Here is a 27,674-nt window from a genome sequence, read left to right as displayed (position 1 = left end):
GTAGCTGTAGTAGTAGTATTCAAATTTAAAGGCAACCAGGCTATCATTTGTTTGTATACATGGTCAGAGAGACTTTTAAAGTTGTTTCTAAAGTACGAAAAATCCAGGTATGAAAATATTAAGAAATCACAATGTAAGCTTAGTAAATGAGGCTCAATGAAAAGGCCTTGCATTTTTCAGATACACAATTCCACCAGCAACATAGTAGAAGATTACAGGTGAACTGGCCTGCCCTGAAACTAAAAACATTTTGTGCATCATGGAAAAAAAGACACAGCACTGTTGATGGTCTGGAACAGTATAGGACAGCATGCCTCCATCTAAAGTTCAGCTTCTACACATTCACTATTTGACTTTGTTAAAAGAAGAGGGGCGCTACAAATGAGCAAACACTGTCCCGACATTGGTCCCAGCACACTGCTGGCTGCTAAACTGGAAAGAGAGGAACACAGTCATACTAGGTCATGCATTTTAGTCCTTTATTTTTCAGATATCAGTGCAAATGAACACCAAAAATGAAAACATAAAAAAATGAAATAATGTTTCAGGTCTTCACATGAAAAAAATGAAACATCCTTTTTTTTAATATATATATTTATATATATATTTGCTGCTACAAATGTATTTCTTAGATGCACAATGCAGATCTATGATTGTACGTCAATCCCCCACCTACATCCCCCCAAACTCTTCCACAGAGCTTTGTTAACCAGTAACAGAAAAGAATAATCACAAAAATATTCAATGCACATTTATTTTTCCACACATTTTTTTTTTAAATCAACTTGCTCAACAGTCTGTGGTTATTTAGGGACTGTTCATATTCTAAACCAGCCTCTCTCTCTCTCTGTGATATAAAAGACCTATTTTAAGACTTGACATTTTCCCCCATCACCAGTAGGGATACACAGGTAGTTCCCATGCGTCTGCATGCAACAGGCAGCAGTGAGGAAAGTCAGACATTATTACACAACACAGCGCAGGATAGATTATCATTTACCACATAGAGACACATGCAGAGAACAAACCAACCAAAAGAAAAAAAGAAAAAAGGAAAACGATGGGCATAGCATCCTCGGCCTTTGTATGTACACTTGTACGCATATAATTCATATTTACATATCAGGGCATTAAAAACTAGGGTAATATCTTTTCTTAAACATTACAAAATAGTCATCTTTCATACTGAAAGTACTATTTACACAAATATATTTAACCATTGTGAAAATGTATTAATAATTGAAGAGACATACTTCATATGTAGTAAAAAGATCACGAGACTAAAATCGATAAAGCAGTATGTGAGATCAACTGAAAAGAGTACAGTACGATCCAAAAATAAGGAGCTAGATCAACCAGATATCCCTCAAGACACCAAAAGGTCTTGGTGATTGCTGGGGGCAGGTACACACATCCAGCTGCTTTCAAAACAAAGATGTACCTGTGGTCTTCTCTTTATTATCATGCAATTCTTTTGACATTTTATGAGATAAGAGACTGCCACAAACAAATAATAATAACAATAAAAAAATCTATAAACCACAATAGTGAAGAAATAAAGGGAAAAAAAAAAATCACAAACTGTCAAATTCTCAACAGATAACAATACTGACTGTTTTTTCTTTTTTATTATCACATGCCATTAAATGATTCTGAAAAGGACTCCAAGGACTCGATAGTGCAAAGTCTGGGTACTCCTTTTAAGTGAAATGAAAAGGAAAAAGCCATGTGCGTCACACTCAAAAGTTTCTGTGTGCATGAAGAAAAGTGCCTTGGGTTTAACCAGGGTCGCAAGATAAGTTTCTCACACACTGCCTTTTTAACTGTTGCTCTAGAAACCTGCTTACACGCAGTTGCTCAACTGTAAGAGCCGCGCTCGCTCTGTTGACCCATCTGCTCCAAACGGCTCAATCTGCAAACATAGTGCCCTGAATTTGCACTGTCGAATATTGGCCTCGAAACACGCACTTCAAATAAAAGCGAAAACAATGAGTTGTGACCGTTTAAAGCGCCAACGATATATTCCTTCTCCACTGGTAATTGTGCCACACCGTGAATCCCGAGGAACAAAGCATTCGTCGCGGCGGGATCTTCGCCGAATGCCGTTTTTAAGGTCCTCTGAATGACTTTAGCACGGACACTGTTGTAATAGACCGCCGTGACTATTTGGAATCTTATCTAAAATTGATGGGTCTCTGTCTATCTGGAAATGTTCTGATGGAGAAAATAAATAAATGTCCACTGAACTGAGCACTAACATTTTTAGAGTCATCAATAATGGATGTTGCTTGAAATGTTCTTTCTAAATGTTTTATGGCAGGCAACAGGAGGACTTGGAGTAGTGATATGTGTACAGTTCAATTAGTAAGAAAGTGTAAAAAAAAAAAAAAAAACAATAATAAAGGAGGGCTCCATAATTAACATTGTAGTACAAAATGTAGTGCATGACAATCAGTGATGGGAAGGTTTGATCTGTGACTGATGCACAGTTTTGGCTTTTGTGGCATTCTGCTAAGATACAGCTGTTTTGTACTGTTCCATGACCTCACTATTTAAAAATCGATGCAGAAGTGCATCTGAATTTGCTCTATGCCACCTGAAAAAAAAAATCATTCAATTTGCATTCTTTGTCATTTGTCTCATCAGACCAATTTGGCAAGTCATTCAAAAAATGAAAAACAAACAGAGTCAGTGAATTTCTTTCCATTTCTATTTTTCTGCAGTTGATACAAATTCTACTCAGACGACTGGCTCAGCCCCTGGCTCTCATGGCTGTGCTTGTCGTTGTGGGCGGGTGATTGAGGGGTAGAGCTCAGGCTGCGTTCATAGGCATGCATGTCACTGATAGGCTCTTCTTTAACTCTGACCACAGAATGGGCTCCCTCTGCCTGATCTCTCCCCTCCTTCCTTAGCTGGATGCTGCCCTTCTGCAGCATGTAATATAGGATGGGGTTGGACCGCGAGAGCCGTGGAGAGTCTGGGTTTGAGTCACAACCCTCGTCCTCCTCTTCGTTCTCTTGACTACTCCACCGCACAGGGCTCTCAGGCTCCTGTTTGACTAAAGTAGGCGTCTCCCGTTTTTGAGTGATGGGCCACGGGGACGGGTGGCGACTCCAAGGGGAGCGCAGAGAACTGTCACCTGGAGGAGGGGTGGGTAGTGGTCTGAGATTACTTGGAAACCCTGAGTTGAGGGAACCGTGGGGATGCCAGCTGGGCAGTTGGAGGAAGCTGTGATTTTGGGCAGGCTGAGTGAGAATGCTACCGTTGGCCTTGCCGTTGGTCTGGAGGACGGACGGACTGGGCGCCCCCCGTGGCTGCTGGGACAGCTCCTTTAGGCAGTTGTCGGAGAGCAGCAGCTGTTTGAGCACATTGAAGCCCCGGCTCTCTCGTGTAAGGGTTTCACTCGGTGGGCTCTTTGGAGGAACCTCTTCTTCCTTTAGAGTCCTCTGCTGCTCAGGCTCTACCGGAACAACAGAGGAGGCAAAAATATTTGTGTCACCACTGTCCACTGCTCTTGGAGAGCTGATGTTACTCAAATTATCAGTCCGATCTGAACAGAGCCGCCTCTTCTTAGGGCTTGGGCTCGGATACTCCCTCTGTTCCTCTTTAACCTGTCTGAGCTGTGTGTCAGCCTGCATAGCAGCACTGGTATAGTAGGTAGCAGTCTGTTGTTTAAGCAACTGGCTGAGGAGGCCATATTTTGCTATGACCTCTGCAGGCCGGGGTTCAGCCTTTAAGTCCTGCTGGGAATCTGAGACGAGGCTATTCTTCTCATAGCAACTCAGCCTCTTTCTGCCAATCACGTCCTCAGACATGGCAGAGGATGGTCCCACGTCCTCCATGAGCTCCGATTTGACCTTTACATCCAGAGGGGGGCCATTGGAGCTGTCGCAGGTGACGTGAGCACCAGGGTTCTTCTCACTGCATCCCCCCGCTGCCTCCACACTCCTCCTGCCACTGCCACTAGGCCTGTCTTTGCGGCTCACAGTCGCTGTAGCTGAGCTTGTTCCTAGAAGGAGCTGCAGCACGGTGCGCCTTTCCAGAAGGTTCTCAATCTGTGATGAAGGAGGAGAAGCTTCCTTCCTACTGAAGGGTGTGCCACTACCTGAAGCTCCATCAGAGAGTGGAGTGGTGGTGGTGGTCCTGCCGATTGGAGCATTGAGTCTTTCCAAAAGGGCAAGGGGCCTGCTGGCATCGTGCTCCTGGCCCAGCCCTTTACCAGAGGGGGTGGGTGGGGAGGAAGCTGTCCCACACTGAGCCAGATTCTGTAACAGTTTACTAGCACTGAAGGCGGGCTCTGAGGCCTTCTCAGCAGGGAAGGTTTTAGATTTACACAAATCCAGTGGGCTGGATTGGACGTTGGGGGAAGGGTAGGAATATGGGGACAGAGCACCGCTTGGGTCACGGCCAAGTGAGTAGAGGGGCTGAGCTGGAGCTACAGACCTATCTATGGGGCTTTTTGTCCTCGCCTCTTCCCAAGATACCAGTCCTTTTGGCTGGTTTCGAGACATGGTGGCTACAGTTACATCAAGAGGTGAATCTTGGTTACCAACATTTTTCTTAACCATCTCATTATTTCTGCGCTCAAGAAGAAGCTGCATGAGTGTGACTTTAGGGTGGGACTTTAGGTCTGGGCTCATTTCAGGGTCCTTGCCCTTGGACACCTTTGATCCTGATGGCTCTGGCTTCCACTTGTTTATTAAAGATTCTGTTAGTTTGTCCAGGGAAGAGGTAGAGATACAGGAAGAGGAAGAAATAGAGGTGGAAACAGAGGAGACAACAGTAGAAGATGGAGATAAAGTTGTGGTGGGGGGCTGAGCAGAAGCTTGAGGAGAGAATGCACCTGGGGCGGAAGTAGAGAGGGTAGAGGTGAAAGAGGCGGAGGAAGAGGGAACTGTAGTTTTGAGCCCTCCATCTTGCATATTGACACGGCTTCTCATGGAGAGGTCAATGGGAGAGCAACTCGAGTAGGAGCTCTCGGCATCGCTGCTGTCCTTGGTCAGGCTCCGCTCCTGGGTGGAGCATTCGCTGTCTGAGGTGACTGAAGAGGAGCCACTTGGTGGCAGAATGCCACAGCTGTCCTCCAAATGCCCATTCTTGGTCAGCTGCTTCTGGTTGTTGTGATTGTTCAGCAGCAGCAGCAGCAAGCTACTGCACGTCTGGGGTGGGCGGGTTGGACGCGAGTCAAAGCCTCGTTTCTCCCGAGGTGGCTGGCTGTGAGTGTGGCTTGGAGCACGTGGGGGAGTGGGTGGGGAGCTTTGGCTGTGGCCACGCAGCAAAGAGGGGCTCTGTGGATTTGACAGGGCCATTCGAGGGAGTGTTGTCGTTACTGTGGTGGTTGTTGTCATTCCATTTTGGGTTGTTAAGGAGCTTAGCGTGTCTGGAGCTCCGGGCAGACTGGGTGGCCTTTTGTCCTGGTTGTGCTGCTGGTTTGCCATGGCAGCTAGTCTTTCGCTGGCTGATCTTCCAGAGAGCTGTGCTTTGAGTGCATGCTCCCTGGAATACTGCTGGAGATGGGCTTCGCTGGACAGCAGCAGGGCCAGCTGACTGCAGGCGACACTGGGCTTAGGTGAAGGCGCCGGACTAGAGCGGATTTTCACTATGTTAGCCACGGCCTTCAGTCGCTCTGCACAGGAAACTGAATCTGCAGCTGTAGGAGCAGCAGGAGGTGTGGCACTGTGTGCTGAGCGAGGTGATTCTGGGGGTCTGTCCTGGCTGTGTCCACGACGACTGTAAGGTGTGTTGCTATGATTCTGAAGTTTGCTCTTTCTCATCAGGCCCTTTAAGCGGCTTGAGGCTGTCCCGTACACAGGTAGTGGCTCTTTGTCTGCAGGTGGCGCCTTGGATGGAGACGAACACTCACTCGGGGGTTTATTAGAGTGCTGAGACATCGCCACACTCTGAAGTCGTGAGCTAAATGACTGAAGCAGTGACGCAAGCAGGGTGCTCTCTCCAGCATGAGGAGATCCCTCTAGTGCTCCATTCTGCATCCCTCCCACTTGGCCATTCAGCTCCGCTGGGGGTGAGCTCATTCGCTGGTTCCCTGGATCATTCCAAGCTCCCGAGCGCAGTAAGCGGGCTTTCTTGAGGTGCTGAGAAGAACCCAGAGTGGGCCCATTGGTTCCACCCTTGGGAGCTGTGGGTCCATGGTTGGGCAGTTGGAAGGGCCCACCCACCTTATCACCCTGCTCCTGATTGCTGTGGGCAGCCTCAGACCTCCCACTTGCCGTGGCCCCAGGCCCGGCCACCACTGGATGCATCAGTAAACCTTCCAGATAAGTTAGAACAGCTGAATCCTTGTGTGTCTCAGGGCCAGGCTCCTCCCCATGAGTCATGTTCAATACTAGGATCCCCTCGTATGGCTCAGCACTTCTTACTGGGAAATATGTCCACTAGGTCATCTGGTTGACAGTGGCATGTACTTCCTAAATACCAAAAAGCGGGCAGGGTATTTCACCGAGTCAGTGTACAGCAGAGGGGAGGGGTGGATGCACTAGATGGATGTGATCCTCTCTGTAGTGGGCACAGTCACCACTGTGTTAAAACAGCAACCATGGCTGGAGACAATCCGGGGCAGGTAGGCCTCCCAGGCATTGTTGTATGCCTTTAAACGCCGCAGGATCCCAGAAGGCCCAGCTCGAGGCTTATGTGAAAAGCAACTGAGGAGTCAGCGGGATTTCACCACAAAGATGTTGACACATTCCGTGGCTGTGGATGTTTGGGATGTCTGTCCTATGGCCTGGCTGTGGTTCTGTCAGCGGCGCCTTTCAGCTTTGCAGATCTCACATGGGGGGGACCTATGGCAGTGAGCGAGAGACAGAAAAGAGGGAGGACGAGAAGGTTGGGTAGAGTGGGGGGGAGAAAAAAGAGAAAAGGGGAGAAACTGTGTGAGAAGCAGGGATTTACACAGCACTATATCACATTCATTTCACCACCTTGTCTGCCGTCTCTGTTACTTAGCAACATTTCAGATTGACTGCACACGGCTCCTTCTCCTCTCTGCACTCTCCCCTCGCAGCCACCGAACAGACGACAAATGTAGATTAGGCCTGATTGGATCCAAATTGAAAATTCAGGCCCAGTACCTTGAAAACATTCAGGTCTCGAGCAGTAAGCCCCTCGCAGCAATGTCTTTCAAAAGCAAAGGGCCTTGTGAGAGCTGTGAATAATTCCTTATGCAGCTTGTCATTTCAGTGGATTATCCCCACCACCACCACCCCCACCGCCCCCTGCTCCTTATGCACTTGAGCAGCATCGCACACGACACAAACCTTGGACTACATAAAGCATGAGCCACCCACCCGCTCCCCGTGTCACATGCACACTAGTAAGCCTTTAAGCGTTCATGCCTAGACACAGGAACGAATGTGTGCACGGAGGCACATATAGACGCATGTATAATCTTACTGCTGCGTTATCTTTATTAACACCTGGCCAGCTGGGCTTCGCGTTTTTGACCCCGATTCTTTTTCCTTTAATCAGAAGTGCAAAACCAGAAGTAACTTGATTTATGGGAGGAGTGCTTTGAGCTACAAATAATCCATCTATTTACTTCTCCAAATCAGGGTCCCTGCTGCCAGGGGGCAAGAGGCAGGGTACAGACAGGTCTGCCACAGGGCTAGCAGAAAGACAGACAACCATTCACACTCACATTCACACCTAGGGGCAATTTAGAATCACCAGTTGATCTAACCCCACTAACTGCATGTCTTTGGACAGTGGGAGGAAGCCTGAGTGCCCGAAGAGAACCTGCGCAAACACGGGGAGAACATGCACAGCTCCACACAGAAAGGCAGGAAACCTTGGAACCGTTTTGCTGGGAGGCAACAGTGCTAACCACCACGCCACTGTGTTACCCAAATAAACTCAAAGGTTCACACACTGAGCACTGTGAACTTGTTTTTTCCTGAAAATTCTCCTTCCTTCGGTATTGTGAGTTTGTGCGACATTTTCTCCCTATAGCAGATTTTATAGTTGTACGTCTTTATTAATTTTGTGCATTTAGCCATGGTTTTTTCTTTTAAATCTACTGTAAATTGCTCAGGTTGTGTTTTAGCTGTGGAGCCACGAGTGAAGCAGTTTGCAGCGTCACTTCCCATCATTGCTAACAATTGTTCACTCTTTTTAGTGTGAAAAAAAAATATTTGTAGTGAATTTCAGTATCTTTTACATGCAGAACAAGAGCGGAGAATCATTCTTGTTCTGCAAAGTAATTGTCATTTAATTCCCTTTGATTGTAGCATGTAATGAGTTACATTGCTCATGCATACCTAAAGTAACAGAATTACAGTGCTACACTACTTTTTAACAATTAAACGAATAAAAAAGAGAGACCAAATAAGTCATATGAGCTATGAGACAACATTTACATTCCGAAAACATTTCCACTTATCCACTTATAAAATTCAGCTTTATAATAGTAAGCTCAACTCTTACTATTCTAAATATTCTGCACATTTTGGGAGGTTTACAGTGCACCGCACATAAACAGAGCAGAGCTGCATCAAGGATATAACAGACAAGGTGCACTTAACTGTCGAGCACGTCTATATTATTGGGTGGGGGTGGCTTAAGGTTCAGGTGCACCTGTCACACCACACCACTGTCAGGAGGGCAGAGCCAGTGACACTGGGGTGAACATTGTGCCAGTTGCCATGACACTGTCAGCAGTGCTGCTCTGGGAGACCTCTGCTCTGAACCCTGTCAGCGTGGTTTCCGTGGATACAGGGCACCGCCGACAGTCCTGGCTGCATCCCGTAAAGGTTAATTAATACAGAGTTTCCACCTCGCCTCAGCTGCTGTCCGTGTCCTTTCCCGATGCCGTCCTCACCTTTGGTGTCCGCTGAGCGGACCGACATAGCGGGTCACACGACAGGACAGCAGCCAGTGATTATGACGAAAGGCCATGGCAACCCACCACACAGTCACCGGGCTGAATATTTCACATAGAGGGCAACAGCAAGGGCCAGAAACAACAAGGTGGCAGGCTTCTAATCAGCCTGAAATCCATCCTTGGGGCCAAGGTCCACAGGTTGTCATGACAGTAAGGGCAACAAGGTGGCACTTTTAATGCCACCTTGGAAGTGAGCTGGGATTAGACGCTGGATTTAAGATGATCAGTCTGAGCAGCAGTAGGAAAACAATCAGCTTGGCAATTTAAAAAGACCTTTTCATACCAAAGGTCTAGAATAGGTTGATTAGACTCATTGTGGTGCACTCCCTCGAAGTGAATAAGTTAACTGAGACTGGCCCATCAGCGTCAGTTACAGTTCAAGGCCATCTTTAAGCTGGTGACCTAAATCTGACAACAACAAAAGCCAACCTGGTCACACTGGGCCATCTGACGTCTGTTGTCATGCTAATCTTAGATGCTCAGGATTAGACTATTTTCCTGCCAGCCTGCTTAGCACAATCATAATAGAACGGCCTGTAAAGACACGTTTGATGGGCACAGTAAACATGTACGCATGTTTACCTTCCACACAGCCTGGCAGCATTACTAATATGCTGGGAGTCAGCCCCACAGTTAGTGAGAGAAAGGGAAACAAAAAAAAAGAGCACTGACAGTTTTAACACAGGGAATTCTGTTAATCTCTGCTGCTGGCAATGAACCTTTGGAATTACAGTTGACCTTGTCTATGTTTTTGCCCAAAGACACTTCTATACAGAGCAGACAAGGTAGCATGGGGACACACTGACACTGCACTATATCAGTATATATACAAGAGGTCCAAAGCTGCTGCATTCACTGCATCACATAAAGCACAAATTACTTGAAACAAAAGCGAGGCCCTTCAGGCTCTCGAGATGCATTTAATGACAGAGCCGGTGTCAAAAAGCCCTGCCACGGCAAGGGCACGGGAAAATGCGTTCTGCTCAGTGACACAGCTCTGTTAACAAATAAATGACCTTAATATAGGGAAAGCTGTCCTCCATCCTGAGCCCCTAAAGCACACGACCCTCTTCCTCTCCACTTTCACAATGCGTGCATTACTTTTACATGCTCTCCCCTGGTGTATACATTGAAAATGACCTTACACATCTGTTAACATGTCATCTCATTGGTGGTGGCACCCAAAATGCCTGACCTCCACCCCCTCCTCCCACAACACCAATGAGCTGCTGTATGGTTTCTGTGGTGATTATCCATTATCCTTGACAATGTCAGCCAATGACAGAGCAGGCACCGGTCTAAAATGATTTTTACCCCTACAGTCAGTCACGTACATGCGCGGGGGAGGGCAAATGATGGGGATGGGGGTGAGGCTTCATCATCCCTTGGCTGGTTGACTCTTCATCTATTTCTCTTTCCGTTTCACTCCTCTGGTACTTAAAAGACACTCTGAACAGGAAAGGTCACTGCACTCTCGGTCGCACCACAAGGTCGACTGAACGTGTCGATGCAGATGTCTCGGATTAAGTTTTAAAACGTGAGCTTCGCTCTCCTCCCCTAACCCCCAGATTACACTTCCTCCACCACCGCCACCAGGAACAAACAAACACACTTCTTGGTAATCCAGTGTTTTTCCCCTTTCCCAATCTTTAAAAAAAGCGAGTTTCTAAACGACCTTCATCGTCAGCAATGGTAATCCACTTAAGCCATTTAAAATGTATGAGACCAAACAAAAGAATTAAAACGGGGGTAAGAGCCAAAGGAGCGGCAGTTAAAGTCAAGGTCATCCATGCCGCCAAGGCTTTTCCACTTGATGCAACAGCTGGTGTCCATGCAAAGCTCTGGGCGTTAATAAAAAGTGACAATGCTGCCTGAGCGGTGTGTATTACTAATGTCTGACACCAGCCTGGCAGATGTGTTCTCCCTGCATTAAAGGGGAGTCAAGGTTAAAGGAATTTAAAAGGAGAGGCAATGCCTAAACACTATTATATCATGTAATCTGCAGCCCAGCCCTGCTGCACATACTCAACAGGGTAGCTCACTTACACATGCAGCGTGACCGCTATTTGTAAATTCAATATGGCCTGACATGATTAAATAAGACAAAACATAAGCTACCTGACCAAATGCAGTTGCTCCGAGCCTTCCGCAAGCGAACGAGTCCACGAGAGGAAAGTTGAATTAAAAAGCTCGTGTTCACCTTGAGAAAGGTAAAGAAGAGGATAAACATGCTACTGAACAGCGGGAGAGCCTGAGCAAGAAAATGCTTTTGCAGATAAGTCAATCGGGACAAAATAACACTGAAACGCAATACACAGAAACACGCACGCCCACACAGTGAGAACTAGGGCATACTGACCCACTTCTTAGGATGCATTGACCAAACAAGTCATGCATAGCCCGCACACACCCCCCGTGTGAGCGCGCTCAAACCCATGGATGCACCCCACATAGAGGAAATGCGATACGTGAGTGCAGGAAAGTCAGATTTCTTGACTTAAGCAGCACAGGTTGCCTGCTGGAACATCCTACTCAGAGTGTGCTGGGGACATTTCAGAAAATGGGACCAGAGTGCTAAACTTCTCAGGCTGCATCTGGCCTTGGATGAGGAGCGGGGGCGGAATTTAACTTCATCAGTACAAAGAGTTCTTAGGGTTGAGAGAGAGACAGGATAGAGGAATTCATGCATGCTGATGAGTCATCCAAGCACTTCATAGCCCAGCTGAGCAGCTAGCCAAACTAGCCTGTGTATCCCTGCACTGTATCACAGCATCGGACACTCTTTACCTTACATGCCCAGGCTCGCATGGATGTGCTTACCAAAGTGTTTGCGTCCATAGTAAATATTTGTGTGCCATTTGGAAGACCCACCCAAGGGCCATTTCCTGAGTGGCTGAGAATTAGCGCATCAATTAAACACACACACACACATTCCTTGTTAATGAGCCGTGGCTGCCATCAATCTATACCTGATTCGTTTCTATTGGGCTCCGAGGTAATCTTCTGCTTACATCGCCTGTCTGAAATGGCGCTCATTTCCCTCCCGAAACAACACACATTTTCCATTTGTAAACACTGTCGCTGGAAATAGGAACAGCTGATTGCCCAACGGCCAGCTCACCAAAAGGCAGAGCTAGGCCCTTGAAACAGACTGCAGTCACTTTGCAATTGAGATCAAATGTCCCACTGTCAGACTGCCCTGAAAGCTGGATCAAACCAGCTAAAAAACCTTGGCCTTTAATGGATCATTTCCATAATATCCTTGGCATCATCCCTAAGAAGGCTGGCGCTATGAGTCAGCAAGATGTCTGGTTTTATTGGGTTAAAAAGAGCCCTGCTTCTTTTTTTCTTTTACTGTAAGTGATATAGGATGGTTTGGAGTATTATAGTGTGTGACAGAGGTCTAAGTGACAGAAAAAGAAGAGGACACATCTCTACTATCATTCCGCCTTTCATAATGCTCCCATTGACCTACTTTTTAGTTTTTAAATCATCCTAATGCTTGCTCCGAGTGAAGCCGGAGAATGGTATCGCAGGGCATAATGGCCTGTGAAGGGACATTCCATTAGAATCATCAAAAACACAACTTCTTTTTTTGTTTTTCCTCTAGATCAGCAAGAATGCAGGGCTATTCAAAGTTCCACAATTAAGGGTATCTTTTAAATCAATTAGACACATTTAACCCAATAAAGTATAAAACAATTATGTGCAACCTTTTTTCTGAGAAAAACCTCTCAAGCAGCACCAATCCACTTGGCAGGGCAGAGCTGAGCGCAAGACATTTCAATAAGATTAGTCCTACACCTGGCCTTAAAGCCTGACCGGTGCTCACACGGCCAGAGCTGAGGCAACCACAAAAACAGATCCACTCCACGGCACGGACCGCACAGAAGCAAACTGTTTTCGCAAATATAAAAAGTTGCATTCCTGCTGGCCACTAGAGAAAAGTGTAGGCTTCAGACGCTGACAAGGGTTTCATTTTTCACACTCGGGAGCAACATCCAACTTTAACATAAACAAATTAACCACGTTTATGTGCAACTTTGTAACGTGATAATCAGTTTGTATATATGTCGTTGTTGCTGAAATTACAAAGGGACAGTAAGGCGTCGAAGACGGTTAATAACTTAAAAGGTTAACTATACTTTAAATATACCAGGCAAGAGCTTTAGATAACACTGATGCAAACAAGCTGCTGTATGCTTGCCATCCTGCAACCTCAAAGGACCTTGTGCCACTGTGCAATCTTTTGTTACACAACCTGGAGAAACCTCAATTATAAGCTGCGGACACACAACCTCAGCTATTTAAACTTGTGTTACAGTCCTCGTGTGATGTTTTTTTCAAGCAAAACACAGAGAGAGCGGATTTTAACCAATTCCTAAGCTGAGATAACCCCGATCAATTACACTGGAGATTATAAAGGCATACTTGCCAACACTGCCCTATGGGCAAAGGCTGCTGCAGTTTCATTCGGAAATTCTAAAAAGCCGTTTAAAAAAAAAAAAAAAAATCAAGGTGTCCTAGATAACGTTAAATGTTCCACTGAGCCTAAATAAAGCACATTTCATACTGAATAATTTATATACTGGTAAAATGTGTTGATATCACCATAATTTGATAGGACATAGTTTTTGCTGGAAAAAGAAAACACTGAGCGCTAAATGACACGGTCACTACCTGTTTGTAGGCACAGGCAACAACAGGGCTGAAAGATGATGACAATAACGTAGTGGCGGAGCGCTACTTTGCAGTTGTGAGATGAACTAATATTGAAGAAAAGATGACAAAGATGGTTTGAAAACTAAATATCACAGAGGAGAGGAGTGACTGCTGCAAGCTGACAGCCCATACATGCCCATCTGCTCTGACTTTTAGGACACACATACAGCTTTACAGCTAACACACAAAGAGAATCAGATTGCCTCATTTGAAAGGTTTACATCCCTGAAATAAATAATTTATATAAAATGAGCAAAATATCATTGGGAACTTGTTGCATCTGTTGCATTAACCTCCTAAGACCTGCACTCAGGGCATGCATTTTTAACTTCTCTTTGCTATTTGGGCTGATTGGGACCTGACGAATGTAAAAACAACCAGATTTCTTTTTTTAAACCTCATTTTTGTTTCAGGGGAAAATCAGATCCACATGAGGACATTTGTTTTAAATTTCGATAGAACAGTGGCAGTATAATGTCCTCGTAAGTGGACATCAGGCCCCTGTAGAGAAAAATTAAGTATTTTGGTCTAGACAACCCAAAATGTGATGTCCACATATGTGGACGCCAGGTCCTAGGAGGTTAAAACTTTTCTTTAAAATGCTTAGACATGAACTCAGCTGGGATATAGAGCAGGGCGATATGACCAAAAATATTTATCACGATACACATTTGAAAATTTGCGATAACGATATAACTGACGATATAATTGACACTAGACAAAATACTTTACAACTCCAAAAAAAGAACCCATCAATGTATTTTCACTTAAACAAGCAGCTGTTTTTTATGTGCATTAAAGTTATATAAAAATGTAACAGTGCAAATGCAAATTCCTCGCTGACAGTTTAACCAAAGGGCAGACGACATATCCTCAACATAACCATGTATAATATCCACAAAACTTAAAAAGAGGTTATACACACACAATACGGTAACATTATGCTGAAGCGCAGTACGTATCACTCCACGAGGCTCCTGCCTACGATAGCCGTAACGCTCCGACAATCCATCAAGCGGTGCGGCTTCGTAGCTCAGCAAAGTCGTACTGAAACATTTGACAGATTTTCAAGTGTCGTGCACATAAAATCGTTTCGAGGTCAGTAAACACAACCAGAAGTCATACATAAGGCACACGGGATTATAAGGGGCTCTGTTTGCAAGTATGTTTATATTTTCCAAACAACACGGTAATAACGACGGCCCGCTAGCATGCTCTACCAAAAATAGTGCTTTGTTGTGTATCTGACGGACGAAAGCTAAACCAGTTCCACACCACTGAAGTTGCAGCATTTTTACAAACCAGTTCTGGTTCATCTGTTTCATTCAACGATCCACTTTCGCCCCTTCTCATTCTCCGTCGCCGCCATGTATGTATGAAAACAAAGGCACTGCGCATGCATGTTTTACCCATATTCTATCGCCATGTTTCATTTTCTTATCGTTGCCCAACATTATACTGGTATTACTGTGAACAGTATGATATGGCCCAGCCCTACTGGGATATTTTTCATATTTAACACACAGCAGGAAAAATGTGTTTGCACTACTGGAGATGGATGGTGTGCAGCACACCTGCGACTCACTCTCACTTTTAAAACCTTTAAACAGGAGACTTAACTATGCACAGTCACTTGAACTTTGTCTGGTTCAAATCAGATAAATGATCAATCCAACTTCATACATGCACCATCAGGTTAACTAAGTGAGAAATTATTTTAAAGATTTTTTTCTTAACTAACAATTTGGAAAGAAATTAGATTTTTTTTTATTTGGGTTTTGGGTTGACAGACAAAAAAAGGAGCAAAGGAAATTTCTTATTTTTAACAATCTTTCCCACTTAGCATTTCATCAATAATGAAAAGGCCCATATGGTTTTACTACAAAATATTATACATATGACAAAAACACATTAGATAAAATGCAGTCTTTTACAGGGATTAAATGTAGCAGCAAGCTAGTGTTAAACTGTGCAACAAACTGCCTGCTATAAGACCTTTTTCTAGATGTGTGCCAAGATCTTCATGATCTCTGCTGAGCTGTAGATAAATCCATATCCTATAGACACAAGGGCAAAACAAACTTTATTTAGCTTGACCTTCTCCTTATATTTAAGCCTTCCCCTCACCGGTGAGTCTAAGCAGTGGGCTGCACTACTTACTAACTACAGCAGGGTCACTTGAGTGCTAGAATAAAGAAGCAGCGAGGCCCTGCCCGAGCTGCCCTCTGCCTGTCCAGGACTTGTGAGCTGCCCTAGTTAGGAACTAATTTCCAATGTTTGAGTAAAAAATATTTGCCAGACTTATATTTACATAAATACCCCACAACAGAGTTAACAAAAGCCATGTTTATTGACTAGAGTGTTTGGAAAATAAACTATCCATAGTGAAATAACCAACTTTATTAATAGAACTCCCTAAATCAATTAAATTTTATTTATATGGTGCCAATGCACAACAACATGTGCCCCAAAGTGCTTTATATTGTAAGCTAACGACTCTCAGTCACATGATTACCTATGAGCAAGCACCTTGCAACAGTGGGAAGGAAAAACTCCCTTTTAACAGGAAGAAGCTTCAAGCAGAACCAGGCTCAGGGAGGGGCGGGGCCATCTGCCATGAAGCTTGAGGGTAAAGGGAGGGAGGCAGAAGAAAACAAAACATACTATGGGAGAAAGAACCAGATTTTAATATTTGCTAATGACTACATACAGTACTGTTGAAAAACTAACAGGGAGTGAAAGGAGAGAGTGAAGATAAAACCCTCAGTGCATCATGGGAAGCCCCCAGCAGCCCAGACCTATTGCAGCATAACTAATGGCCCAGGATCACCCGATCCAGCAGTGACTAAAAGCTTCATCAAAAAAAGTGGAGAGAGCGTCTGTCTCTCAAAACCAAACTCAGACTTCGTTCCACAGTAGAGGTGTCTGAAAGAGTCTGCATCACATTCTACTTTTGAAAATGCTAGAAACCAAAAGTAAGCATGCAATTTGAAAGCAAAGTGCTCTGTTAGGATAATACGGTACTATGAGGTCTGCAAGATATGTCAGGGCCCGATTATTCAAGATTTTGTATGTGAGAAGATTTTTGAATTCAATTCTGAATTCAACAGGGAACCAGTGAAATTAAGCTAATAAGGGAGAAATACAGCAATTCTTTGTAGTCCCAGAACTCTCGCTGCAGAATTCAGGTTCAACTGAAGGCTTTTCAGAGCAACCTCATAATAATGAATTAAAATAGAAGTAATAAATGCAACAACAATTTTAGACAGGACATTTCTAATTTTAGCGATATTGCCCAAATGAATGAAGGCAGTGCTTTCCTGCTTTTATACTGGGTCCTCTTAAATACATGCACCAGGTCAATTTGACTTAATCAACTTTTATTGGTCACAGTGATTGGAGAGTTCATGATTTGGGCCCTGCCTATTACACATGGAGAATATAAACATACTTGCAATGCCTGCTCAGTATTGACAGCACAGTGAATGCCACTGACAGGCTGAACAGATTGGTGTCATTGGCTTGGAATTTAAATTTCATAGTGGAATGCATGCACTGGGCTAAAGGGGGGGAAATTATACATATCTAACACTGAATATCTATATATCCTTTTGCATATCTGCTTTAATTAGACAAACTATTCAGCTTTAATCGGGCCGCCAACACAAATCTGTTTCAAAGTTTGGTTTGAAATGCAACTCCAGTTGCATTTCTAAGGCTGTGGATCAAGAATATTACAGTTAACTACAACTAAATGTGAAAAAAAAAACATTTTAGAAATAAAAATGGAAAACTGGACTAAAAGGAGGCAAACTAACTGAAAAGACATTGTGCACTTCAACAATACATTTAAAAAAAAAAAAAGAAAAATATACAACAAATCTTGTTCCTTTTAGACGCTGCTGGGTCAAGCCACAAATTTGTACTAAATACTTTTCTCATTTGCAACACACATCATACCAGGAGTGACAGACGCAGAGCTCAGGCTGCTGTTAGAGCACCAGGAGTATATCTGCTGGGGTTTGTGTACAGCCGACCTTTGCTTCGTAGTTACTGACCCCTCGGCTGTTACCGCAGCAACCTATCCCAATGGGCTAGTGATGACCACACACAAATCTGATCTGATCACTTGCAAATAGCAGTCTGCACGATCTGTCTCTACAGATGTGATTGGAGAAACAAATTTGATTTCCCCGCAGCCTGAACAAAGCCTCCAAGCTTTCTTTCTGGTCGTCATTCCTCAAACTGCTGCTGCTTTTCCGTCTAAGCATAGGTTAATTGCAATTAATTGCCTTCACCTGGCAGCCCAGGTGTAATCAGCGCTCCATTGAGTAGCCAGAATGAAACCCAGCAGGGCTCTAAAGCAGAACCATACCCATCATTAACACTGTGTTGATGGAAATTGTGCAGTAGAAAGAAAAATAATCTCTTTTTTTTTTGTAATTGCCTTTACTGTAACTAAGAGAAACCTGCTAATTATCAGCCTAGATGCAGCCTAAAAGGGCCAAGACCTGCAGGAAACAAGCATGCCCTTCCCTCAGTCAATCACTGACTGTTAAATCAGACCGAGAGACTGGCGAGGCTCGCACCCAACCGCAGCGGGCATATCGCTTCCTGTATTGAATGTGACTGAGAAAAGACGATCCAGTGGTGGTAAAAAGTAAAAAAGAGGGTAGCAAAAAAGCATTTTGCCTAGTGTGGGTTTAACACCACTATTGTGCCGTGGCTGTGGGGCGAATGCAGACACACATCATGCTCCCGTACCTTGTCATCCTTAGCTGTGGAGGCTGATACAGGTAAAGTGCAGTAATCAATTTGCTCCACTGGCAGGAGTGCTCCTTTAGAATACTAATCAGGTTTCTTCCCTCCCCTCTTCCCTCATTCTAGCCATTCCTCCACTGCTGCCCCCTCTGCCTTTCTCCTTTCTCGTTCACCTTTCTCATGACTTGACACCCCCAACCCCCCTGGTGCCCCAGACCTGACCAAATGCTAAAGGAGGGCGGGCTGTCTTCTGCACAGATAACTGCTGCCACTAATCAAGACTACGTGCACCGGGGCGTGGGATTAAAAGAGCTTGCACAGCTTGACTCAGGCACTGAATGGTGCTAGTGCGTGCACGTACACTTGCACAAGATCAAAAATTTAAAGAAAAAAAAAAGAAGCCAGCAGTGCAGCAGTGTCTTGTCCTAGAAACACACATGCACACAGGAGCCTCAGACGAGCAAACAACACAACAAGGTCAACTTAAAAGCTGATGTTAGGTGAACATTCTCGGGCTATAAAAGAACACACACAAGAAGATTAGATCTAATTTGCTCCGCCAGTCAAAACGGGACTCAGTGGCGAGCCACCCATCTCTATCTCTCAGAACACATGTCACGCAGGGAGCCGCAGTGTTGTGCGCATCTAAAGCGAAAGAGGAACAAACTCGACTGCGAATTGACAGGGCCTTAATTCCAGTTCGTTTTTCATTTGGGGAGATGGCTTACAACAAGAGGGGAGGGGAGCGGTCTCTACACCATATCAAACACATGCTGGAGTTGCCTGGAGGCTGTAACAAAGCATCCTCAGTGTTGTGCTACACACACACACCCACACAGAAGTATATTATGTATATATATATATGTAGGTTTGTGGGTGGGTGGGTGTGTGTTTCAGAAAAAGAGGAGACAACGCCACCCTATGCATCAGCAGGGAGATTTCATTATGTACATAACGAGTGCCATTAATCGCTCTTAACAAGAGGACACAACCTCACCTTGGCAGTCTCACACGCACAGCAGGAAGGTGGGGGTGGGGGAGATGAAAATATCTATAGCACGCACCGAAATTAAAATTCACCACACTCAAGGACCCGCCGCCTCCTTTTGACCGACCACATCGCGGCCCGAGGGTGCGTGGAGGCAAGCCAGCAGTCATATAGGAGCTGCTCGCCTGATAGACGCATAAAAACACATAAAAAAAAGAACTTAAAAAGAAGAGAAGAAGTGTTAGGAAAATGTCGCAGTGGCGGTTGCCAGCAGGGGCTCGTGCCCTTGACATACTGACACGGGTGGAGGAGGGAGGGTGTCATGTGACACTCCTGTCATTCACCTGATCTCCCGCCTGCCCTCCTGGCCACCTGGCAAATGCACCCACCCCCGCCCCTTTGTGCCGATATATCACCCACCTTCGTGCGACCTCATCCTCCCTGACCTGGCACGGGTACGCCCCACCCTCCCCCTCCCCCACTACAGCACCCATGCCCATTGCCACCACCTCTGCCTCTCTGCAGTACCCTGTCAGCCCCATCGCCAGCTCTCAGTGCTCCCCCCCTCTCCCCTTCCCTCCCTTCCCCATCACCACCACTACCCCACCCCCGCGGCTGTGCAGCAAGGTCAGGTGGGTCACCGTGTCCTCATCTGTAATCCGCTGCCATTCGTCAGCAGCCCCGGCCCAAGCTGGAGGAGAGAGAGAGAGAGAGAGAGGAGGCTCTCCGACGAGGGGAGAATGCCCAATTAAGCAGCTGTCACACACACACACACAGCTCAACACAGCAGAGCAGGAGAGAGAGCCCGAGAGGGAGGGAGGGAGGCTGCAGAATCAGCCTACTGTCCACAGACACAGGGGTGTGGTGGGGGAGTGTACATGAATCCTTTCAGCTGTGAGTGTCTGTGTATTGTTTGGGTGTGTGTGTGTGTGTGTGTGTGTGTGTGTGTGTGTGTGTGTGTAGCAGTTGGACGAGGTCAACTTCAGTTTAGACATATAGGACTGCTGTCTGAAGTATGTCAGTGGCGATGGGGGGGGGGTGCAGACTTTAGAAGAGATGCTAGAAAATTTTAGGGCAAGTAGTCTTAAAATGACAAAAGTGCTGAAAACGCTCTTGAGTACTGCTTTTATGTGTAACCACAAAATTAATGAGATGATCGGGGAGAAGTGGTTAGATGCTCCTTGGGAAATTAAAAAAAATAACCCCCCAAGAGATAATCATTGCCTAATGGCTGTAAAAAAAAAAAAAAAAAATCCAAAGGCCGGTCGACACTAACCCCACAGTGGACTGCAGGTTTGAGCAGGTAGAGTTACACTGAAATTCTTTACAGTCACAGACTAGCAGCAGATATCAAATGGGTGACAAATATCCCATAATTGGATCATTCATCACCAGCAAACGCGTCTGTTTTGAGTAATGGGAAAACTAATCAGCAAAAATGATACAGAGACGACTCCACGCCAGGCAGCAGGAAGATTTATGCCAGAGCGATTCCAGACTCAAGCCTGTACCTATTGATTGTTTAGTCTAAATGCTTTTTCGTTTAATCAAAAGAAAGAGTCAAAATGGTACTATGCCAGCTGGGTGATGAACAGGTGTGATCGAGCCTCGGGTCTAGGGCACAGAGGGATTCTTAGTTGGTGAGAGGAGGCTCTTTCCGTACTTGTGTCTTCCTTAGTAATACCTTAAAATGTCAAAGTTCAGCAGGGTTCAGTAGAGCTTCAAATCCAGCTTTGAGTGGTTAGAAAGGATTGCGTCACAAGTGTGAGGGACACTTATCCAGTAAATCCTGTCTGAGTAGAGAGTACAGGTCACGGGGACTTAAGCTAGATGTCATACAATGCTGTGAAGTATTCCTGATTTCTTATTTTCTTGCATATTTCTCACACTTAAATGATTCAGATCATCAAGCTAACCTTAATATTAAACAAAGATAAGCCGAGTTGGTAAAAACAGAAAAAAACCAACGACTTTCTAGTTTTTAATTGATACATTTTATTTATTAAGGGAAAAGGCCTATCCAAACTGACTTGAACCAAACTGGGGGATATGGACTTTTTTTTACCAGAGGCCACTTGATTACGATTAGAGTCCATGAGTTATTACAAGTTCAGCCTGAAGCGCTTCAAACATCAAGGCTAGCATGCTTTAACATTAATAGCCCTACATGGATATCACAGTGCGGGAAAACAGTATTGCTACAACTACAACATCATTGAGTTTTGCATCGTGGTTTCAGAGCTATTCCAACCCTGCTAAGTACAACTGGACACTGTGTAGCTGCGGGAGAAGCTACATTAGCTGCAGATTACTCGTAAATTAGGATTCGGAGTTGTATGTTTTTCATGACTTTTGCTTCTAAATAATCAGAAGCAATTAAGTAACCATTCTAAAGAAGCAAAACAAATCTGCTATGTGGTATTAAAAGTTACTTTCCGCTGCTCCCTTGTGACAAAGGATCTACATGTTTGATGTGAGTTTTACGCTGGATGCCTTTCCCGACGCAACCCCAAAAGATATTTGTGTGACAGAAATAGTTTTACAACGTAACACACACCGACTCCAGATCTCCTTACATTCTGCATTTTGTAATAATGAAAAAGATTTGTTTGCCTGAATCATTCCAAAAACAACACAGTGGTACCAAATGAGACTAAAAAGTCTACTATTAATGTCACTGCAAAATCTCTATGAAGCCCAGCAGACTCACTACAAGTCCTCGTAGGTATACTTTAGTAATTTCTGTCAGGCTGTATCACTGCACAGCTCCACCCATCTCTGTGATTGTTATTATAATGACTCAGTGTTTTGTCGGCCAGTTCTTCCTGCGTTCTTCCAGCACTGAAAGTACCTAAAGTGCTCCCAAAGTCTAAAGATTGTAATCTGTGATGTCATATTGATGCATAGCCTGAAGCAGCTCCATTAGCGGCCCGGGAGACTGACTTTGTGGACTCATACAATGTCTGCCTGTACTTTTACATCTACAAGGAAATTTAGATGATAGTGGGGCTATTAGTTCTGTTCCAGAAAACATAGCCTTATCTCCGTCCAAAAACCATTCTCCATTACATTCACCTTGTACTTCTTTTCCAATAGTTGTATATTGGTGTAAAATGATACATGAGGAGGCGATAGATGGGCTAGCTCAGGAGCAAAATATACTCTCTCGAAGCTAAATTGCATAGAATAATATGCTAAATGGATTCTGTTCATCATGTGAGTCTTTAACGAGCGAAATCCTCCCCACATTTTCCTGTCACATGGAGGTCAGAGGTCAGCTACGTAATAGGGCCCCAGGACAAATCAGCGTAGCATCGTGCCAAAAACAAGGACTTGAACCCAGATCCTCAGGCTTAAGTCAACCACGAGCCTGCCGCCCTAAGTGCAATCCTGATATGTACAGCTGTGTGCTGTTGTAGGACAAGGCCATATTCTCACGCAGCGTAATTGGCGCCGCAAACTGATACCTGATTGACCAGCGAACACATGATGACAGTGTAAACAAGCAGCACACGAGATGGTGAGCCTGTAGATACTACAATACCCCCCCCCCCCACACACACACACACACTATTAATGACCGAGTTTAATATTGCAAACAGAAACCTAGGATCTGCCCAGGATAGAGCTGTCAGGATAACTGTAACTGTGTCATTTTAAAATCAAAGACTGATATTGTGGCAGTAATGCAGATATGATAATGTAGCTGCTCTTTTTGTATGTTTTTACAGTGAAGATCCCCTCCACCTGCATGTACATGGATTTTGACTTTAATTAATTTGCCATGAAAGGTAACACAGAACACAGAGTTATAGAGGAATGACAGCATTATTGCTAATTTTCGATATCATGCAATAATATCAAGAGATATTGAGACGATATTGTGCATTTTTCGACTATGGTAATGTGGACGTGAAGCAAAAAACAAACAGATAATAAATAAATGCCATAAGGTAGATTATGTTAAATCACGAGAGGCCCAAAAATGCAACTTCTGATGGTATTTTTTAAGAGCAAATGTTGGCTGGAAGCATCAGTTAGCATGAATTAGCTACGAACTGTTGCACCACAGTATGTGAAGAAGTCATTTCTAAATTTAATAAAATTTCATATCCAAGTGCATAATGGACACTGGACACGTAGATGATTACATGTCTTCAGCAGACCACTATTTACTGGTAATATTTAAGGAGTAATATAGCTTCCAGGCTCAACCACATTAAACATAAACAAGAGAGAGCTACACTTTTCCTGTATCACGTTATACAGTCACACACACACACGCTAACAGTTTCATGTCATTTGTGTTATGATAACATTCCCATTGAAAGAAGCCGAATCAGCCACCATTAATTTTTCTGACACCTCTGTCTCTGACACCATAGAGCCAAACCGTCACGGCCTGTTGTCACATTTTCCCTTCACCCGACTGCACCTATATTTCAAACTCGTGACACTCAAAACTCCAAACACTGATGCTGAAAGGTGCACTTTAGGAACCTGCCGGATTCTGAAGGATGGCGTCGTTTTTTTGACATTAAACTGCTGAGTAATTATTGCAGATGCTTAGCTGCAGCTGGAAAACAGTTTAATACGGAATAAGAGCAACAGTTAAAAGCATGACACTCCTGGATGTGCCACCGCAACTCTACTTCCCATCTGAAACCACCTGCCGGTGCACTGTACTTAGCCCCAACGGCAGCGTGCGCTCTTTGCAGGTTAGATTCACAAATGCTAGGACTACCTTTCAGCTCAAACTCAGAACTGAAGGGCACTTGCCATTGGTTCCCTGTCCCTTTAAATAACTTTGAGACCCCCTTTCTCTTCTCTACCTCCCTCCCCTGAGGTTTATCACAGTGACTCTTCTCTCTTCCATCTTCTCCTCTCTCTCCCCCTCCTCTCTTTCACACACACACACACACACACACACACACACACACACACACACACACACACACACACACACACACACACACACACACACAAACCCTGCCTGTATGTGTGGCTGGCAACTACAAAGCAGTTAGCCAAGCATCTCTTGGCTCTGTGCAGAGAGAATAAGACACTCTCATTACTGCCCTTAAAAAGCTCTTGCCCTCACAAAATCCACTGTAGACCCAGACACCAGCACAGAAAGTCACAGGAAAGACTGAAAAGAGTTAATAAAGGCTACTTTTTCACCCCTCTTACAACTCAAGTCACATGCGACTGTGTGTGCTTGTCTGTGGAGGATGGTTTTTGCACCCGCCCCCCCCCCCCTCCTTCCAGCCCCCTTTCCTGTTCCTCTTTAATGTCACAGGGCTGGCTCATATGACCTTGAGCAGCAGCGTTGGCACGGCAAGAGCGAGAGCTGCCTCGCCTGCGGGCGCCCTTGAACTGGATCTGCAAGACAAAAAAAAAAAAAAAAAAAAAACGGGGGGAGAAAAAAACCCTTCATGCGGCCTGATAGACATCTCAGTCCTCCTCCTCCTCCTGCCCCCCAACCCCCTCCCCTGCACCTATCCTCCCCCTTTCTCCTCAGCTCTTTTATTCAATCTACGCCACTCCTTATCTGTTCCCCCTGGTGGGAAGAGATTTATCAGGATGCTGTATCTTTAACCTCTCTATCAGACGGAGATAGAAACAGAATTTCAAAATGTCTGACCGGCCCTGCGCAGATTTATTTTTAAACCTCCTCCTCCTCCTCCATGCACAAGCCCCGTGCCATTTCAGGAAAGGGGTTTGGAGAAGGGTGTGTGTGTGTCTGTGTGGGTGAAGGGTTGCTTTATGGAATACACCTGTGTGATGAGACTGCCATCAACTCCAGAGGTGTTGTTTACGCATATGGAAATCCCAGACCATTTCCCTCCTGGCTCTGCTCTGAGCCTTTAGCACACACGGTGACCCATAGCTTCAAAACAAATATCCCAGCCTCTGTTTCGGGAACAAGTGCCAGCTTAATGACCAATCAAGGATCTCGGCCTCGAGAAAGGGGGCGGTGAATCAGAACCAGTGTTTTGACAGGTTGATGATGATCTGCTGTGTCCCAGTGAGGACCTCTGATTCTCTAAAGTAAACACCACAGTCCACAGTCCAAAGTCTGACTCTGCGCTGTCCAAATCTTGCTATTGCCCGAGAGCACAAAGGAGATTTATTTATTTTTTTGTAAATCAGCAGTAAACACTGGGACACCCTCCCTGCGACTGACACGCGGGCCACCAAGGTTCAAGTGATACTGTAAATATTTGCATCGCCCCGTTACTGGCAGTATGTTCAATACTGAGCTGGAAATTCATAAAAGGACATTTCTCTTGAATGTAACACTAATACGCTGCAGAACAGTGTGTGCACGGAGGACAGGCCCTCCTTCTAGCCCTCCTACTGGTTCTCTTCATGCCTGACCTTTCAAAACTGTAATATTATCACATGTCATATGCAGGCCTGCTGGAAACCATCTGCTAAAGGCAATGCGGTGGCTCCCTATCACCAAAAAGAAAAAGAAAAAAAGGAAACACCGGCTAGATTGGCCGAGCACTGGTTCCGACTGGTTTACTGCTCAGCGTGTCTCACCTTCACACACACAAACACACACATAGAAAAACAGACGGGGCCACGCACACACGCCCTCAGAGGCTGTTGTTGAGCGACATGAGCCACGAGCGCTCTCCTCGATTACTGTTAGGGGCTTTCGCGCAGAGACACGAAGTTCTGGGGCTAAGAATAACATTAGGCAGGTCTGCTTCCCGGCAGCGGCAGAAAGAGCTCGGAAGCCACAGAGGGGAGCTGCATGTGCGGACTAACACGGAGTCTTTCCTGCTAATCCAATCCCCCGCCATGTTTAGCCCCACCTCGGGATATTATGTTATGTTTGTTAGTGGGACACCTCTGCTAATAAGGCTGTTTTTACAGAGAGCGAAACCAATAAGATTAACATGAGCCAGGACTGATACAGGCAAAGAAAACAGATTTTTTTTTCATATCAGGGAGATGGATGTGCTGAAATATTAAAAGGCCCACTATAGATTCCCCCTGCACCCCTCCCTCCCCCCTAACTCCAGAAGAGCCAAAAAAACAGACTCGTTTGTGGAGGCACCACAGTGTCCTGAGAGATTCATTACAGGCAGATTTGTTCCACATAGTGAAATATGAGTGAGCTCTACTGCCTGAAAATTGCATTGCTCCATAAGCAGGCCCCGACGCCAAAATGAAACCCCGATTTTCAGTCCTAAAGGTCTTAGCTCAGTATGACAACCGCTGCAATTATTTGCGAGGAGGAGCTCAAGCCCAGTGTTTATCCCGCTTTGTCTGTCTGAGGCACAGCGGGAAGACACAAAGGCTATGAAATAACAAGCAACGCGTAGGATCGATATCAAAAACACAGGGTTACTGCGGCTAGTCCCTTTCTCTGCCACACTGGGTCCTTTTGCCAAGAATCAGCACGAGCAAAATTGATCGAACCCTAATTCAAGCGTCTTAAAAATTAACCTGTAGTTGGGGGAAATTGCAGCCATGCTTTACAACCATGTCAGTCCGGCTGAACAAGCATGTGCGCTGCTCCTCTAAACCACAGTTGAACTTGGTACAGTAAATAACCTGACCCAAATAAAGTCAAGAAAATCCTGGAGAAGGCAGGCTATATTTAGCAAACAGCAGCCCGTATGTCAGAGAAACAGAACCAGAAAAGAGCCTTTGCTTAAAAGCATGTGTGGCTCGGGCTTTGAGCCTGACAGGTCTGACTGCAGAAATCAAACGCTATTACTGGAGACTGAGAGGGGAAGAGAGGAACTTATAGGAGGTGGCAGTACTTTAGAGACTCGTGCACTACTGTAAGACTTATACTATATGCGCGAGTGTGTGTGTGTGTGTGTTTTTTGAAGTGTGGGTCTGGGGAGTGAGGAGAGACCTCAGCGCTCAGCTTGGGGCGTATAATCTATGGTTCATTTGCAGCTTTTCTCCCCGGTATGACAAGCCGTTTACAAGACATAGCCTCTGCTGCTGACCCAGTTCTGAGTGGCTGCGTCTCGCGACAAGGCCCTGCCTCCCCATCAGGCCCTGCTCCTCGTCTAACTGACGATAACACCACCACCCTCTGCCTTCGTGAACTGTGGGAAAAAAAATAGGTCGCCCTGACCCACTTTTCTTCTTTCTTTTTTTCTTCTCCTTTCTCTCCCCTCCCCTAACGTCGTGCGAGGAGTTCTGCAGAGCATGATCGAGGGAGACAGTGAAAGGGTGAGGGCGAGAGATAGAGAGAGAGGGAAACAAAGGAATAAAAGAAGTTAAAAAGACAGGCTCAGACTTCTCTCTGATCTTTCCCCACATTCTGGCGGCCTT

At 45.2% G+C, this 27,674-nt stretch overlaps 1 protein-coding gene and 1 long non-coding RNA gene across 8 annotated transcripts in view; one reads left to right on the top strand and one right to left on the bottom strand.

Annotated features, from left to right (window-relative positions):
- The window catches only part of usp25 (ubiquitin specific peptidase 25), an 82,139-nt gene that overhangs the window by 42,862 nt on the left and 11,603 nt on the right, over positions 1-27,674 (bottom strand). For 5 of the 7 annotated variants that reach the window (XM_040011729.1, XM_040011721.1, XM_040011739.1 and 2 more), the window contains exons 2-3: positions 6,185-6,797; positions 4,673-4,679 (exon numbers count right to left, since the gene is read on the bottom strand). In XM_040011729.1, the coding sequence (XP_039867663.1) occupies positions 4,673-4,679; positions 6,185-6,335 (158 nt within the window). In that variant the 5' untranslated portion in view covers positions 6,336-6,797. Of the gene's footprint in view, positions 1-777; positions 6,798-18,379; positions 18,523-27,674 lie in introns of those variants that run through there. The other 2 variants (XM_040011711.1, XM_040011702.1) reach the window with 2 other exon arrangements.
- On the top strand, positions 18,012-19,027 carry LOC120721438. The gene is made up of 2 exons (XR_005693165.1): positions 18,012-18,411; positions 18,503-19,027. It is a non-coding gene; the product is annotated as an uncharacterized LOC120721438 (long non-coding RNA).

The sequence above is a fragment of the Simochromis diagramma genome, unplaced genomic scaffold (genome assembly GCF_900408965.1).
Source record: "Simochromis diagramma unplaced genomic scaffold, fSimDia1.1 OVJJ01000123.1, whole genome shotgun sequence".
In the NCBI taxonomy this organism is placed as follows: domain Eukaryota; kingdom Metazoa; phylum Chordata; class Actinopteri; order Cichliformes; family Cichlidae; genus Simochromis; species Simochromis diagramma.
Note: the sequence above shows the minus strand (reverse complement) of the source record. Positions and strands in the feature narration are given on the sequence as shown.